This window comes from Stylophora pistillata, chromosome 11 (genome assembly GCF_964205215.1).
Source record: "Stylophora pistillata chromosome 11, jaStyPist1.2, whole genome shotgun sequence".
NCBI classification, from domain to species: domain Eukaryota; kingdom Metazoa; phylum Cnidaria; class Anthozoa; order Scleractinia; family Pocilloporidae; genus Stylophora; species Stylophora pistillata.
The window spans coordinates 29,457,794-29,475,997 of NC_142529.1; the positions used below are offsets into that span (position 1 = coordinate 29,457,794).

At 37.4% G+C, this 18,204-nt stretch overlaps 3 protein-coding genes across 3 annotated transcripts; all 3 read right to left on the reverse strand.

The window, feature by feature from the left end:
- Positions 1-158: 158 nt before the first annotated feature.
- Positions 159-3,381, reverse strand: LOC148721098 (melanocyte-stimulating hormone receptor-like). The gene is made up of 2 exons (XM_088739248.1): positions 2,099-3,381; positions 159-1,910 (listed from the first exon to the last, which is right to left on the reverse strand). The coding sequence occupies exons 1-2, from the start codon at positions 2,105-2,107 to the stop codon at positions 921-923; spliced, it is 999 nt and encodes a 332-aa protein (XP_088595374.1). The 5' UTR covers positions 2,108-3,381; the 3' UTR covers positions 159-920.
- Positions 3,382-12,821: 9,440 nt separating this feature from the next.
- On the reverse strand, positions 12,822-15,136 carry LOC111321174 (uncharacterized). The gene is made up of 4 exons (XM_088738261.1): positions 14,468-15,136; positions 14,209-14,361; positions 13,861-13,941; positions 12,822-13,642 (listed from the first exon to the last, which is right to left on the reverse strand). Exons 1-4 carry the CDS (start codon positions 14,611-14,613, stop codon positions 13,624-13,626), a joined length of 399 nt encoding a protein of 132 aa, XP_088594387.1. The 5' UTR covers positions 14,614-15,136; the 3' UTR covers positions 12,822-13,623.
- A 1,122-nt stretch (positions 15,137-16,258) lies between these two features.
- LOC148721099 (uncharacterized) lies at positions 16,259-17,460 on the reverse strand. Its single transcript, XM_088737745.1, has 3 exons — positions 17,197-17,460; positions 16,700-16,894; positions 16,259-16,465 (listed from the first exon to the last, which is right to left on the reverse strand). Exons 1-3 carry the CDS (start codon positions 17,356-17,358, stop codon positions 16,259-16,261), a joined length of 564 nt encoding a protein of 187 aa, XP_088593871.1. The 5' UTR covers positions 17,359-17,460.
- Positions 17,461-18,204: the final 744 nt, after the last annotated feature.

Sequence of the window (18,204 nt, forward strand, 5' to 3'; positions counted from 1 at the left end):
GGCAGAGGAGCGACGTGCCGCTATGCTAATAACGAGGAACAGCTCGTAAGCTGGCCTAGTTTTATTGATAGAGTGTTAATCAAATGTCTATATAATTTGTTAAGTTGAGGCCTGACTTGTCATCAGCCTCAGTGATTTAAAAATAAAGAAACTAAATCAGCCGGTTATAGTCTATTTTATTTCATACGGATTCTTAAAATTTGTTAACATACACAAGCAAGGGAACCATCTTTACATATTCATAAGCATTACGGAAAATTTTCTGATAACAAGACAAATTCGAGACTAAACGTCGACCAATGCAACTCGTTTCGCAATATGGCGTCGATAACAAACCTCTTTCTTTAAGTTTATAAAAAAACGTTGACTTTAAAAAACTCTTTTAACTACTCTTTGAAGTTTTATCCAGTACTTTTATATTGCTAAAAGAAGATTAAACATGAAATTAAAATGCATGCATATCTTTCTTTAATTATGCCTTGCCGTATTCAAGATGATTGGCAGCTAGCTAACACGAAAAATACTCTTGAAAAGAGATGGTTGGTGTTTCTATTGCCTTTCTTTCAGTTTTTTCCGTAAGAAAAGCTATTTAGTGCACACAACAAGCAATTTTTTTTAATGAATACTCGATTAAAAGTGAGAGCCTCACAGGGCTTTGCGTTACAGAAATCAATAGCATTGTTCAATGATTGACATTAATCAATATATAAAACATAAATTAACGGGGAAAATATTCAAACACAAAAAACATAAATTAACGGATAAAATGTCCACAACAGACTATGTACAAACTTCGAACAACAATATTATTTGAGCTTTTTATTTCTTTCTATCCAATAACATATTTGACGGGCGTTTTCATATAATAATTGTGTAATCACTTTCAGCTTTAAAAATACTATATATAAGTCGAAGATGACCTAACTCCATGGACAGCAAAGTGCTTGTCTGATTGTCTGCTTCACTGCTTGTCTTACTTCACTTATCTTCCAGCAGTAAAGGAACGGGTTTATCGTCGAGTTAAAGTAAACTAAGACAACTGCTGCAAACCTCAATATTACTAAGTGTGATGAATATGTTTTACTGTAAGTGATTACAGTTTCCATGATAAAGTATGGTACATAACAAACTACCAATGCTAACTGCACCCACAGTGCACTGTACACTGCCTTTTTGTATCGCGCCATGTTCAGTGCATTTGTTTGGCTCGGCTGTTGTTGGACATGATCTTGTACTTGAGCCTGATGATGACTGAGACCCCGAAAAATTTTTATATACGAGGCGACTGAAATAACAAGGCAAGATGGTACACCTATATGGGAAGACCAACGGATTATACGGTAATCTAATCTGTAGCATAAAGCAGTGACACTAGATACAATCCAAAAGGCAGTTACAATGATGTATGTGCGCTTCAAAGTTACAATTTGTCTGTATCTCAGCCCCAACAGCAGGGCGAGAAGTCTGTCCGCGCTTATGGCCGTCATCGTCACCAACGAAACTCCACATAATGCGCTGCCTGTGATGGCGGCGGCGTCAATTGCGCATCGACAGAGATTCCATTGTTCGTGAACCACAGACATTAAAAAAATAGTACTCAGAGGCTGGGTAACAAGACCAACCAACAGATCAGTTGTTGCCAGACAACGATACAAGAGTTTGGACGGCGGATGAAGGGAAGATTCTTTGTGAAGGGCAACGAGGATAAGAGAATTGCCAAGAAATGCTGTGATGGAGAGGAGAATGTCAACTGCTGCGAAAAGTAAGTATACTGATTCTTTTTGGCGCCCAGTAACCAGAGAGGGGGAGCAATGTAGTTCTTGAAATGTCTTGGTCTGTAATCCAACTCCAGTGAAATTTGTTGCTGACATTATTCTGTAATCGTTTCCTTTTTCTTGGACTACGGTTATCTGTGATTGTAACGAGAAATATTTAATCTAAACAGCTACACAACGACGAAGTACATCCTAGATAATAATCATATAAAGGCCTACTCATAACTGTTCACTCGTTTTAAAATCGTCAGAGAAATTGTCGCTTTAACTTGTCAGGTACACCCCGTATGAAATAGTAATAATAGGCAAGTATATAAAAATACCTGTAACATTATCTTTGTTTTCTTTGTGGGACAAACAATCCCACTTAACTTAGCCTACATGGAGGCATTCATTATTAACGCTTCAATGCGAGTTACTTGACCCGTGAATAAGTTTGAGGCCTTGAGCAACACGACTTGTAGGCGAAGGAACGACGTGCCATAGTGCTAATAACCGAGGAGCTGCTCACAAGCTGGCTTGGTTTCATTAATAGAGTGTCAATCAAATTTCCATATCATTTGTGTACAGTTGAGGCATGAATCATTATTAGCCTCAGCAATCGAATAAAAAGAAGATTCAAGCTAAGGATGTTCAACCCATGTTAATCAGTCCAGAAAATTCGAATGCATATATCGATTACGAAGTTGATGTATGGCCACACAGGCAAACTTATTTCAAATATTTTAATTCAACCGTATAATTAGTAACATTTTGTGGCTCTTTTATCTCCCTTTCGTATCCGACAAAAACTAGAGCAAAAAATAAGAAGAGCAAAAAATTACGAGAACAAACAACTTTCTGTCGTTTCTTTCCCAGATCTGTTGTTGCCACATAACGATACACGAGTTTCGTTGGCGGATGAAGGGAAGATTTTAAGTGAAGGGCAAAAAGGATAAGAAAATTGCTAATAAATGCTGTGATGGAAAGGAAAATTTGGACTGCTGAGAAAGAAATGAATTGCCTTTGTCGTCCATCCATCGAAATAGGGTTGCATAGAAATGAGGCTATGTTCACGCGGTGCTGAACGAGTTTTCGACCGGCTGAATAAATTCGACCGGACATTCTGTTCACACGGAATTGTGCGAACGTTTCCTTCTGTTAAGATGGAACTGATAACCGGATGAAGTTTGTGACACCCGTCAGTGGTTTTACCATCTCCTCATGCGCACACCGTTTCTTTAACCAAGTGCAAAATGGTGTCTAGAACTGAAGAGAAAAGTCAATTCAGATAGTAGCACGGATAACGAATACTTCACTTGGACGGATGAGGAGACACCAATACTGCTTAATGTTGCTTTATCGTATAAAATTGAGAAAACGTGCGACTGCTGAGAAAGGAATTGATCCTTGTTGAAGCGTTCCAACCGAAGAAGGGGAGTATAGCAGATCTTCAAATGTTTTCGTTTGTGTTCCACCTCCACTGAAATTTGTTGTTTGTATTTCGTCTGAACAGTGCACACCCAGCCTCGATCAATGAAACATTGCTTCTGTAATTATATTCACTTCAAGACTTCCTCAGCAGCGTTTACTCATTGATGATGCGTGAGAAAAATTGTCTTTTGTGTCCAAAAAATGAGTCTTTTAAATTAATTGTTTTTAAATTTTTTTAGGGCAATTTTCAAGCTGAATGCCTTTTGTTTTATACATGATATTATATTTCTATGGAATTTTCTTATACAAATTTTATCAATTATATTCTTTGTAAATAATCTTGAATTAGTCATTAAACGAAGTGTGTATCCATGAGTTTTTCTTGGATTTTTACTAAACATTTTGACGTATTTTTCATCGATTTTAAAGCATTTTGTCATTTGTACTTTTAGTGATTATAGTGTAGAAAGGTATTATAAGTTTTTTTTTCTGGAATCTATGAAGTGCCTCAGGTATGAAAAAGCAATAACAAGAAAATGGAAAGACATCTGTGTTGTCATTTTTTTTTAACAAGTCGACAAACAATCCTTCTTCACCAGCATCAAATATCTCTGAAAAGGTGTAAACCAAGTGTCCATATCATTTGCATGAAGTTAAGACTTGAATCATTTTCAAACAAGAAAAACTGGAAATAAAAGTTCAAGATAACGATTTTAGTTGGTCTAGGAAAAAATTGCATTCGTGACAATTTCCGAATGCATTATATTATTCAAATTCAAGTTTTGGTCGCAGGAGCAACTTCTTTTAAAATGTTTGAATTAAATTTGTTATTAAATAGGTTTCCAGCTTCTTTTTCTCTTCCTTTTGCATCCCGGACTAAAATTAAAAAAAAAAACCGTAACAAGATGTTTTGCTATCAAACCGCTTTTGCTATTTCATTCTCTACCTTTGCTATTTCATTCTCTGTTTCCTTTTTCTTAGGGTAAGATTATCTGTGATTGCAACGAGAAATATTTTTTCTTAACAGCAACACAACGACGATCACTGAAATCCTACTTCCTAAAGAAAGTCCACCGCAAACCAAAATTCCTCACCAGTGTTTAATTCTTTGTGTGTCAAAAAATGCCTGGAACCTGCGAGGTACCTCAGTTAAGAAATAACACTGAAAGGCAAATTTGGAGACATTTGTCACTGAACCTCCACTGAGAGGATGCTAATTAAGTGTCCCTGTCATATAATTATTTGTGGGGTTGAAACCTGCATCATTACCTGCAGCCTCACCAACCGTAATAAATAGTTTAAACTAGTGATTTTAATCGATCTTTAAAAAAAATTGAATTTTTAACAATCTCCGAAACGCACCAAACTATTCAAAATCAAATTTTGGTCCCAGCTGCGAACTTTTTGTAAAATGTTTGAATTTTATCCATGTAGTTAATTGCGCTTTGCAGTTTTTCTCTCTTCTTTACGTATCTGACAAGTACTTGAACCGAAATTGTAAACAAAAGCATAATATTACGCGAGCAAACCATTTTCTACATTTTTTTTACCTTTGTCTGTTGGTTATCCTCATTTAGCCATCGAATTCATAGCGACCATCCCTGATAATGAAGAACCGAAGGTAGTTTACTGGACACTAGATCCAATTTGTTTTCTTCCAATGTCTTGTTCACAAGAAGACCAAGAAAATACTTTCGTGTTAGGTAAACTTTCATGTAAAAGGAAATTTACTGACAATTTATTGATCGAGATGGAAAATAAAGGGATGGGTTGTCAAACCTATCAATGACTCGATGAAAAATTTATTTCATTGTAGATTTTTATTATTTTTATCATCGTTTCTAAAACCTTTGTTTCACTAAGCTCCGCCTTTAGCTATTGTTAGCCATCTTTCAAGCTCGACCGTAAAATTACCGCGTGCTTCATGTAGTGTACTGACGAACGAATTAGTTGTCAAAACTTTGTCAAAGTTTATGAGACATCAGTTGTCTATTGTGTCTAAAAAGTTACTCTTTTTCGAAACTTGTGAAGTGTCTCAAATGGTATGAAATGTTAATAAAAGGCACGCCAAATATGGAGACATCTATCGTATCATTTTTGAAAGTGCGGCAAACAATCTCTCTTTGTTTGATAGGGTGCTTTTCAAATGTCCTTATCATGATCTGCATGAAGTTCAAACTTGAATCATTATCAAACTTCGCTAAACTGGAAATAATACAAAATAAAAGCTGACGATTTTACTTAGTCTCATAGAACACTGGTTTCGAAACAATCTCCAAAAGCCGGCATCAAACCGTTGAAATTGAAATTTTATCACAGATGCCAGCTTATTTTAAAATATTTCACTTGACTTTCTAATGAACACAGTTTTGTAGCTTTTGTCTCGCCGCTCAGACAGATCAGTTATTTCCAAACAATGATACAAAAGTTTGAACCGCTGATGGAAGGAAGATCCCTTGTGTACGGCAACAAGAATAAGGGAATTTCCAAGAAATGCTGTTGTTGAAGCCCACTCACTAAAGAGAGGGAGCATAGGAGTTCTTGTATTGTTTTCGTCTACGTTCCACCTCTAGTGAGATTTGTTGTCGACATTATCCGTTTCCTTTTTCTTCTCGTGTATCTGTGATTACAACGAGAAATATTTGTCTAAACTGCTCACACCAAGCCACGATCGCTGAAACCCCACTTCTTTAAAATTAGTCACATAAAGACCACCTAACCAGCGTTTATTCATTTAAAAATGCCTTGGGAAATTTTCTGTTGTTTCAAAAACTGACTTTTTTCTAAAACCTATTTGGTGCCTCACGTATGAAATAGCAAGAAAATGAAAATATATAGACACCTGCTTCGGTTTTTACAGAGCACTGAACAAAGAGTCTCTCTTTACCTGGATCATTTCATCCGGATAATTTCAAGCGAATATTTTGGTATGAAGAAGGTTTTCTTTTATGTAGTAAGTGATTGAAGTCTTCTTGTTGCGATTCTCTTGAACGATTGAAAATTCTCTTCTCGCAATGAAAGTTGTTATCCAATATTGAAGTAAACATGATAATTTATTGATGGAGATGGAAATGAAGGGATGGGTGGTCAAAACCTGTCAAGACTCGATGAACAATTCCTTTCATTCTAGTTTTTTTTACCATCACTTGTGAACATTAAGTTGCGCACTGCTCTGCCTCTAACCAACTCTAACCAATCTTTTACGCTCGACTGTAAAACTTTGCTTTAAATCTGTTATTATATTGATCGACGGGGAACTAGCTGATGGACAAACCAAACGAGTGACTATTGCTTAAGAGATGCAAAAATTTATGCAATTCTCTGATACGGTTTAGGAGTTTATCCAGGAAATTTTCAATTTTCCCTTTAAATTCTCCTTGATTATTCCGAACAGCAACTGCAGCTGAACCTCTAAACAGTTACGAGTGGGCCGAAACCAGTTTTTCTATCTCAATTAGTAGAGATAAGTTAAAAAAAATTAGTACCTAAAGGTAATATTGTTGGCAAAACAAAGACATCGGCAATGTTTCTGTTTGACAATGTGATAAGGGAACTCTTTCTTGCCACCCTTTATAAAAGATGAATTAAGTAGTACATAATATACATTTTCATTTAAGGGCCGATTATTAAGTGAAGATGTTCTTCCTTTATTGTATTCAATACTAAACTAAAGATCTGTGTAAAGTTCAGACTTGACACATAATCAGCCTCAGCAAACTGAAAATAAAAAGTTCAAGCTAGCGACTTTATTTGGCCTAAGCAAGAGATCGTCTAAGGAAACAAATTCGTGACAATCTCCGAATGCATCAAATGATTGAAATTCTAATTTTTGTCACAGATGCCAACTTATTTCAAAATATTTGAGTTAAATTTGCCATGAACAAAGTTTTGGAGGTCATTTTTCTTGTTTTTGTATCCCCGGACTAAAATCTCAAATAAAAACCGTGACAGGATGTTAAGCTACTAAACCACGTTTTTTCAATTTTACGAAATTGGTTCTCTTGCTTTCTTCAGAATATTCAAAATGATCGTCGTTTGTAATATTTTTAATTGCGCAATGCTCTAAACTCTCCTCTGATCACGACGGTTACTACTTAAAACTGAAGGGAACAAAATAATTTATCAATTGCGGCTGGAGATCTATGGATATATATGTACGAATTGTTAAAGCGCCTCCCGAGGATTTAATCTAATTTACCTCAAGATGACGAGGATAAAAATTAAGCTGCACGTTGAGCAATAAAGCGTCAACATCAAGCAATTTCCCTAAAGAAGCAAACAAAGGTGGAAACTGCTTAACATGACATAAAAATATGTCGAGAATTCTCTGTAACTACTCTAATGTTCCTGAACCACAAACATCATGATCCAAAAAGTAGCATAGAGAGGCTGGCTAACAAGACCAACCAACAGATCAGTTATTGCCAGGCAACGGCACCAGAGTTTCGACATCGGATGAAGGGAAGATTCTTTGTGAGGGGCAACGAATATAACAGAATCGCCAAGAAGTGCTATTATGGAGATCAGTACTGTAGATTGTTAGGAGAGGATTTTTAAATTAATGTCGAAGTACACCAACCAGGGAGGGACAGAGATGTAGTTCTTAAAATGTTTTGGTCAGTGCTCCACCTCTACTGGTATTTGCTGTCGACTTCATTCTGTTTTCGTTTCCTATTTCTTGGAGTAGGGTATCCGTGATTGCAACGAGAAATATTTCGTCTAAACAGCAACACAACAACGATCACCAAAACCTTACTGAGTTCCTACATAATAATCAGATAAACTTTCTCATCATCTTTCACTCGATTGAAAACATCACAGAGAAAATTGTCTGTAGTGTCAAAAAGCCTATTTTTGTCGCTTTAACTTCTCACGTACACCTCGTATGAAATTGGAATAAGAGGCAAATAAATATATAAAAACACCTGTAACATTAAAATTGTTTTCTCTGTGCGACAAACTATCCCTCTTTACTCACCCTACGGGCAGGCACTCATTATTAACGCTTCAGTACGAGTTACTTGGCTCGTGAAAAAGTTTGAGGCCTTGAGCAACACGTGGGCGGAGGAGCGACCTGCCGCTATATTAATAACGAGGACCTGCTCGTAAGCTGGCCTAGTTTTATTGATAGGGTGTCAATCAAATGTCCATATCATTTGTGTAAAGTTAAGGCCTGACTTGTAATCAGCCTCAGTAAGCTAAAAATAAAGAAACTAAAAGAACCGGTTATAGTCAATTTTATTTCATACGAATTCTTAAAGTTTGTTAACATACACAAGCAACGGAACCATCTTTACATATTGATAAGCATTACGAAAAATTTTCTGATAGCAAGACAAATTCGAGACTAAACGTCGACCAATGCAACTCGTTTCGCAATATGGCGTCAATAACAAGCCTCTTTCATTAAGTTAATAAAAAAACCTTGACTTTAAAAAACTATTTTAACTACTCTTTGAAGTTTTATCCAATACTTTTATATTGCTAAAAGAAGATTAAACATGAAATTAAAATGCATGCATATCTTTCTTTAATTATGCCTTGCTGTATTCAAGATCATTGGTAGTTAGCTAACACGAAAAATACTCTTGAAAAGAGATGGTTGGTGTTTCTTTTGCCTTTCTTTCAGTTTTTTCCGTAAAAAAGCTATTTAGTGCACACAACGAGCAATTTTTTTTAATGAATACTCGATTAAAAGTGAGAGCCTCACAGGGCTTTGCGTTACAGAAATGAATAGTATTGTTCAATGATTGACATTAATCAATATATAAAACATAAATTAACGGGGAAAATATTCACAACACAAAAAACATAAATTAACGGATAAAATGTCCACAACAGACTATGAACAAACTTCGAACAACAATATTATTTGAGCTTTTTATTTCTTTCTATCTAATAACATATTTGACGGGCGTTTTCATACAATAATTGTGTAATCACTTTCAGCTTTAGAAATACTATATACAAGTCGAGGAAGACCTAACTCCATGGACAGCAAAGTGCTTGTCTGATTGTCTGCTTCACTGCTTGTCTTACTTCACTTATCTTCCAGTAGTAAAGGAACGGGTTGAACGTCGAGTTAAAGAAAACTAATATAACTGCTGCAGACCTCAATATTAGTAAGTGTGATGAATATGTTTTACTGAAAGCGATTACAATGTCCACTATAAAGTATGGTGCATAACAAACAACTAATGCTAACTGCACCCACAGTGCACTGTACACTGTACACTGCCTTTTTGTATCGCGTCATGTTCAGTACATTTGGTTGGCTCGGCTGTTGTTGGACATGATCTTGTACTTGAGCCTGATGATGACTGAGACCCCGAAAAATTTTTATATACGAGGCTACTGAAATAACAAGGCAAGATGGTACAACTATATGGGTAGACCAACGGATTATACGGTAATCTAATGTGTAGCATAAAGCAGTGACACTAGATACAATCCAAAAGGTAGTTACAATGATGCATGTGCGCTTCAAAGTTACAATTTGTATGTATCTTAGCCCCAACAGCAGGGCGAGAAGTCTGTCCACGCTTATGGCCGTCATCGTCATCAACGAAACTTCACATAATGCATAGCCTGTGAGGCCGGCGGCGTAAAATGCGTATCGACAGAGATTCCATTGTTCGTGAACCACAGACATTAAAAAAATAGTATTCAGAGGCTGGGCAACAAGACCAACCAACAGATCAGTTATTGCCAGACAACGATACAAGAGTTTGGATGGCGGATGAAGGGAAGATTCCTTGTGAAGGGCAACGAGGATAAGAGAATTGCCAAGCAATGCTGTGATGGAGAGGAGAATGCCAACTGCTGCGAAAAGTACGTATACTGATTCGTTTTGGAGCCCACTAACCAGAGAGGGGGAGCAATATAGTTCTTGAAATGTCTTGGTCTGTAATCTAACTCCAGTGAAATCTGTTGTTGACATTATTCTGTAATCGTTTCCTTTTTCTTGAACTGCGGTTATCTGTGATTGCAACGAGAAATATTTAATCTAAACAGCTACACAACGACGACGTACATCCTACATAATAATCATGTAAAGACTTACTCAGAACTGTTCACTCGTTTTAAATCGTCAGAGAAATGGTCGCTTTAACTTGGTAGGTACACCCCGTATGAAATAGGAATAATAGGCAAATATATAAAAACACCGGTAACATTATTTTTGTTTTCTTTGTGGAACAAACAATCCCACTTAACTTAGCCTACATGCAGGCATTCATTATTAACGCTTCAATACGAGTTACTTGACCTGTGAATAAGTTTGAGGCCTTGAGCAACACGACTTGTAGGCGAAGGAACGACGTGCCATGATAGTGCTAATAACCGAGGACCTGCTCGCAAGTTGGCTTGGTTTCATTGATAGAGTGTCAATCAAATGTCCATATCGTTTGTGTACAGTTGAGGCTTGAATCATTATTAGCCTCAGCAATCGAATAAAAAGAAGATTCAAGCTAAGGGTATTCAACCCATGTGAATCAGTCCAGAAAATTCGAATGCATACATCGATTACGAAGTTGATGTATGGCCACACATGCAAACTTATTTAAAATATTTTAATTCAACCGTGTAATTAGTAACATTTTGTGGCTCTTTTACCTCCCTTTGGTATCCAACAAAAACTAGACCAAAGAATAAGAAGAGCAAAAAATTACGAGAACAAACAACTTTCTGTCGTTTCTTTCACAGATCTGTTGTTGCCACATAACGATACACGAGTTTCGTTGGCGGATGAAGAGAAGATTTTAAGTGAAGAGCAAAAAGGATAAGAAAATTGCTGATAAATGCTGTGATGGAAAGGAAAATTTGGACTGCTGAGAAAGAAATAAATTGCCTTTGTCGTCCATCCATCGAAATAGGGTTGCATAGAAATGAGGCTATGTTCACGGGGTGCTAAACGAATTTTCGACCTGCTGAAAAATTCGACCGGACATTCTGTTCACACGGAATTGTGCGAAAGTTTCTTTCTGTTAAGATGGAACTGATAACCGGATGAAGTTTGTGACACCCGTCAGTGGTTTTACTATCTCCTCATGCGCACAACGTTTCTTTAACCAAGTGCAAAATGGCGTCTCAAACTGAAGAGAAAAACCAATTCAGATAGTAGCACGGATAACGAATATTTCACTTGGACGGATGAGGAGACAGCACTACTGCTTAATGCTGCTTTATCGTATAAAATTGAGAAAACGTGCGAGGGGAAATAATGGGAATCGATACGAACAAGGTATGAGGAATTACAAGAACTTTTCATTGAAAGATATCCAAACAACGATGAATTCGAAGTAGACCCAGCACAGTTTCCAAACTGTAAGAATACTAGCATATTCTCCAGGAAGAAAGTCGTGAAGTTGAAGAGGATAAAGTTCGGTTATCGAAAAGCTGTAGATTCTTTAAGAGTGGTAACAATACTATTTGACGAATACGCTGAACTATGGTCTGGATGTCCGGCTGTCGAAGCTATGGATAATGGCATTGAGACCGCAGAAGAGATACTCGGTAATGATAATCCTGACGAAAGTGAATCGGGTCTACTACTTTTCGCAGTGAATGACCCTGCAAGGGAGAATAACACTGGTGAGACAACCTCGGATGATAATGCTAATGATACAGTTAAAAAACTGTTGATGCAAGAAGAAACTTAATTTCTAAGCTAAAAGAGAAAAAAAATTTCAAGCTTAGAAGACCACAACAACAGAACAGAATGTTAGCCCTTGGACACGAAGAACTTCAGTTGAGAAAGAGAATGATCGATCAGCTTGAAAATTCAAAAGAAAAATACATGATTTATGATTTTTTTTTATTTTTAAGATTCGCCGACAGGCAGGGACACCGCAACAGCTTGCGCCAATCACTGCGGGCCCAGTAAACCCACCCATCCCACCCAGGGGAGGACATCCATCAGGGGAGCAATCTCGTGTGTGGGAAATTAACGTCTCCTACCCCCAACCCTGTAGTAGACGGGACCTCCATTTATTCGTCCCTATCCGAGAAGACTAGAATATCTAATCATTTCTTGATGTTATAGAAAGGTAGCAAATTCTTCTCAATTATTTTAAGACCCTGAGTGTTGGTCCGGCCGGGGCTCGAACTCTCGACCTCCCGCTCAACAGTCCAGCGCTCTATCCATTGAGCTAACCGGGAAAGTGTGCCAAGTTTTACCGCTAGTTTACATTCTTTAAGCACCACATTGCAGAATGGATTCAACATGCTGGGGATGATGATGCAGCAGAATCATCAGCAGAACCAGCATATCCAGTACAATCATCCCCAATATCAGCAACAGCAAAGCATCATGTCAGGTGTTTGGCATTTACAGGATCCTTCTCATTTTAATAAGTGTTGAACATTAATATTCACAGTGTCTACTCTAACTGTTGGATTGTGCGCTGTTTTAGCACTCTGTTAACAAATTTGAGTTGCGTTTATTATATGCACTGCTAGTTTGCCTGCTCACAAAGCAGAGAGACATTGGTTGGCTTACCTTGTTATTGCACTATTTACCCCAGAGATTTTCTGTTTTTGTATGTATTATACTGTACCAGGAACGATTTCTTCCATCTAATTAGTTAAATTTCGTCTATGTTACTTGTCATTAATAGTTGTTGAGTTTCATGTTTGTAAGCTAGCACTCCCTTTCTAACTTCATAAGGTCCATGCTTGTTGAATAGTATTAAACCACAAGAGAGTTTTTCATCTTTATTTTATTAACTAGTAAGATCAACACAAGTATCTTGGAATAAAAACATGCTCAAGGTGGACAGAACTGATATCTTGCTGTACTATTATGAACAGGAAACTATCTGACAATATCAAAGGCAAGGATAGAAGTAATTTTGAATGTTTTAAAACTACAACAGAGTGTAAAATGGGGTCGGTTAGGTGTAATCTCTGAAATATGTGTTCTCTGAAATATGAGTATGCTGCGGAAGTGTGGCAAGACATTCCCGCATACCTCTCTGATGCTATTGAATCCATACAAAAAAGAGCCTTAAAAATTATATTCTCAAATTTTAGTTATGAACAAGCCCTAGACCAGGCAAAATTGTCATTGTTGGTAGATCGTAGGATATTCGTTTGTAAAAAGTTGATGGCGGAAATGCGGAATAAAGACCACCCCATATCTTTCTTAGCTCCAAAAGCTATGACAAGTTATACACCTCAACAGCTCCTATGCATTGTGGAAAGCCATGAGTATCATAAAAATTGGCAACTGCGTCACACACTTCTTGTTCTGGTTTTGGTAATCTAATGTAATCAGGCCCAAGAACGATTGAAATGCACCTGCAAACTCTTCGAACAGTTTCAGACACAGTTGATTTTCCAATGCCGAATGCACTAGCAACCTTGCAGTATCTCCCCTCGTCCGATAAATAGTACAAAGTTACAGCTAACTGCTTCTCAACATCAATTGCAGATCTCATATTTTTAGATTGCTTCTGCAAAAAAAAAAGGTTTGACCTTATCACACAGTTTCATGAAACTCTCCTTGGATATTCGAAAGTTTTCACGCCACTCATCCGACACGACAGTATTGTTGACAAAATTGTCTCACTCTATTACAGACCTACTTCTCTGAAGAAGCGATTTAAATACGAGTGGAAACAGTTGTTACGTGCACAGAGAAGTAATAACTTAAAAGATTGGTGCCCCTTACTTGAAAGTGGAGTAGTCTTCAACCATTGGATACTGATCAGACAGTGCTCGAAATCCGCTCGACAAGACGTCTCCAAAGCCACTAAGAGCATGATGAAAATAAAAATGTTGGGTTTTTGCACTTCGCATGGGTTATGTCTACGATCTAAGTTACCGCGTTCAAAAAGTGGCTTTTGCAAAAGAGCGAGAAAAGTTTGAATAAATAAAGATTCTAGCAGATTAAATCTAACATATTTCAGTGGAAATTCTCGAATATTTTACTTACTTTTAGGAACCAAAGCCTTCATTTCTTTTTTTTTAAAGATAACTTCATAGCTTTGTTAAGTAGATATACCCAACATAAACGCACCGAAGTTCTTGAGTTTCCCTGGATCCGGAGTAACAGAGTGATAAAGTCAATGCACCACAGAAAGAAAAAAAGATCACGATAAAAACTGCCATGGACCTTGTGACGTCATGTAAAATAATCTTGGCCAACGTTTGCGTGTATAATCCTGTAGTCCTAAGAAAGATATAAGGTATGGTTAAGTTAGGTTTACAAAAGGATGAGTTTTAAGTCATCAGTGCTCTTTACGAACTAAAGTAATCAATTACGAGTGGTAGGTTACCTTGACACACACGAAAACTTAAAGATCCTCATGAAGTTGAAGAAGAAGGCCAAAGATGTCACCATCCACTGAGCTTTATGATCCATGTATCGTAACGGTATTAGACACAGGATCAACAGCAGGCCTAACCAGTCAAACAGGGTCATCCACTCTGAGAAGTAACAACGCCCCTCTCTGCAACAAATCAAACAATTTCCACGACTTCTCTCCTTCTCTAAAACTATGGTGTATTTTTCTTTCCTTCAAATGTGGGGTCATTAATTGAGATATTGGGGTCAAATAGGAGGTCTTAATGAAATTTCTATAGTGACCCATATTATAATTATTTACATTCTGATTTATTTCCTCGCACATGTAAAACACAACCATAAGAAGAGTGGCAACTTCACAAAGTCCACGCAGTGAGTCCAAGGCACCGCTGTACTGGGTGGGTTCCAGTTTGGTTGAGGCATGCAGCAGAGAATATGACACGAACAGCAAGAAGATGCAAAACAAGGTTGCTTGAAGGCTGCAGGAAAGAAACAGTTATTATAATTACTTCCACAGGAGTAAAATGGAGAAATGGGAGGGGATTAGAAATTCAAACGAAGATAACATAACACATTAAGTTCTTGGTAACTGTCGAATATTTTTCAGTCAACCTTTACAAAGTCATAAGCTTTCAAATTTGGGCAGTGTAATGCATTTACACTGTTCTGAGAAAAACTATAAGTCTGAATCATACTGCATAGAAGTGCTTTCAAGACCTTTCATTCCTCCCCACCTCCCCCACCAAACCTCCTCCTACAGTACAGGTTTAATGCAGATACAGGAGATGCTTCTTTATCGTTCTTGACTCCAAAATAGTATTTTTGGCCGGTATACAATAGATTTTGCAATCACAATCACCTTAAGCTCAAGGATCCATCTACAACTTTTAATTAAACAAGATTTATATCAAAATTGATAAGTAGGACAAGCTCACCTTCATTTTAGGATTTTCAAGAATTGTCTTGAAACTGAAGAAGGATGGTTTAGGATTTGATGTATTGCTTGGTGTCCAGAAAAATAAGCTTTGAACTCTAAAAGTGACATTGCAATAAATAATAATAAATAATAATAATAAACAGTTTAACGTGGAGAAACACTTAGCTAGAAGCTAGTTTACTGGTTTTCCATGAAACAACTTAAACAAATAATTCAAATTGAAAATAATGTTGTTAAGAATCCCACTGAACTGGCTGAAGCAAACCAGTTGGCTATATCACAAGCATGGCCTCAGATCTGAAACTCGGGGCTACCATGAAACAAATCCAAGTAGTGGCCGAGGCGGGACTTGAACCCGGGAACGACAGATTGCAAGTCCGAGAAGCTGACCACTCAGCCATGCTGCCTTCTTTTCCATGCTGCCTTCTTTTGGAATCAAACCATTAATTCAAAAGTAAGTCAAGGGTTTAAATGTTCTGATTGATCAGGTTACAAACTCAACAGAAGCTTGTAAAATAATTTCTTCCCTCATTTTGGTATTTTGCTTGAATAATAGGACTTCGGGAATTGATGATCAACTTCTTAAATAAATTCTTTTCTAGGCCAGACTTTTCAAACTTTCAATATTAAAAGACACTAATGTTTTGAGAAGATTATTGTAGCTCCCTTTCCCTTTAAATTCCATAGTTATTTCATAAAACTGCATTGTGTTTAGATAAACATTAGGTACCTTCCTCCCTTTCATAAGACAGCTCTAATAAGAAACACTGCCACATCGTCATTCTCTTCTACAATTGCCAATTCCACCGGTAACATACCTCTCTTTCATGCAGGTTTTTGCTGATCTTTTGTTTTCATAGCTAGCAGTAGAGGACATTTTGCGACAAGTGTTTTTGTAACATATAAAAAGCCAAGTTCTGCAGCATAATGTAGCAATGTCCTCCTTGTCTTGTCAGCTACATCTCTAAATTCCTCATATCTGTTCTCTGAGTTTAGTTCACTTTCTAACAGAATTTGCATAAACCGATTTATCTGCAAAACACATGTTAAAGATAATATATTTATCAATACCTTCACATAAAATGTGAGACATTATATCTGAGGTCTTGCAAATAATGAGAACACAAACTAAGAAACAAATTGAAATTTGGCAGTGGAAATTCCACAATGTGGCCCCTCCTATACTATTTTTCAACAAAGTATTGCATATGTAACACGGTAAAGATAAGCTGTTAGTCCCTACATGCACACCGCATATCTACTTACCTGATGCTCAAGTCCAGGCAGTTTTTCGGCATTATCTTTGCACTGTTTAGATACTGGCCACTTTTTGAGCATTAACAGAGCTGGATCCTCACTATCCAACTCTCCACTTTCCTTGTATTTCTGGACCAATCTTTCAACATTAACCTGATCAATGGCTCTGTTCCATGACAATCCTGTGTTCTGCTTTTGATGAACCTTCAGTTGATAAATTAGTTACTGTAGATTATTGCCTTCAAAGGTACAGGAAGGGTTTTTGCTACGAGAAGCTATAGCAAATAGGCAGGGACTGCCTGTAAACAATTGCATGAAACGGAAGACTCAGAACCTGAAGCTACATCGATAAAAGATCCATTACCAGCTAAATATATTACAGCAAGGAATCGCGAAAACAAAAGGACACACACACACACAAACAAACAAACTAGGAAATATACATAACGAAAACAAAAATATTCACAAAAAGGCGTCTTTTCACGTGAATTAAGCATCTTCACTACCTTAATCCAGAAAGGCTCGTCAAAATCTTCTCCCACCAAATCTTGCTTGTCACCACGACAGCAATCAATTGCAGGCTGATCTCCTCTTTCGTTTTCCTTTTCAGCGCGCCCCAACTCTTGCTCTCCCTTATTCATACCTGAATCGTTGAATACTAGCCACATTGAAGCTCGATGCGTTAAATATGCACCATGTTTTGAAATAAAATGCCTTTTTTCGAAGGCAAGCTTAATTTGGTCTGACAGTTGTGTAGTGAAACAGACGACCCAAACCAAATAAAAGGGTTAGGCGAAGGTATGGTAGTGGTAGGACGTTAAGCTTAAACACGTCAAAACGGCCTCAAATCGCGAGAAGAACAGCACAGACTACTCTATATCAAGGTAAGACTTTATTTCTTTGATTATTTCACACAACTTTATATTTACGGAGCTCAAAAGCAAGTCCAGCTAAACCACTATACAAACTCCATAATAGTCCACTGTGAAAGAGCCTGTGAAAGAGCCTGTGACAGAGCCTGGGCTGCCTGTGCTCAAATCGAACCAGCCAAGCGGCAATCAAAGGCCTTGGGCCCCATTCAGTCTCAGGGACTCGTGGTCTCTCGATGGAAAAAAACAGTAGCCCCTGGGCACCAGGCTACAAGATGATGATTTTTCAGTGAACTCAACAGCCATATTTTGACCATAGGATGGTCAAAAATCGATCAAGGATTCATTAGCCTCTTTGAGGATGTGTTTGTGCCAGAAAACTGCGTAAAGGCTATCAATTTGTTTTGTTTTTTGTTTTTTGTTTTTTGGGGGGGGGGCGGGGGGGGGGAATTTTTAGTAGGGGTGTGCGTTTGGAGCGATGAGCCGCCTCTAAAGTGAAAAAAATTAGATAGAGGGTCTCAACCTAATAGAGAAAAAAACCCTGAATATACCTCACAATACTTCACAATGGATGATGATAACTGCAAGTTAGTCACATGGTCTTTAGAAATGTGAATCAAAATGTATGCAGGCAGAAAGTTGTGA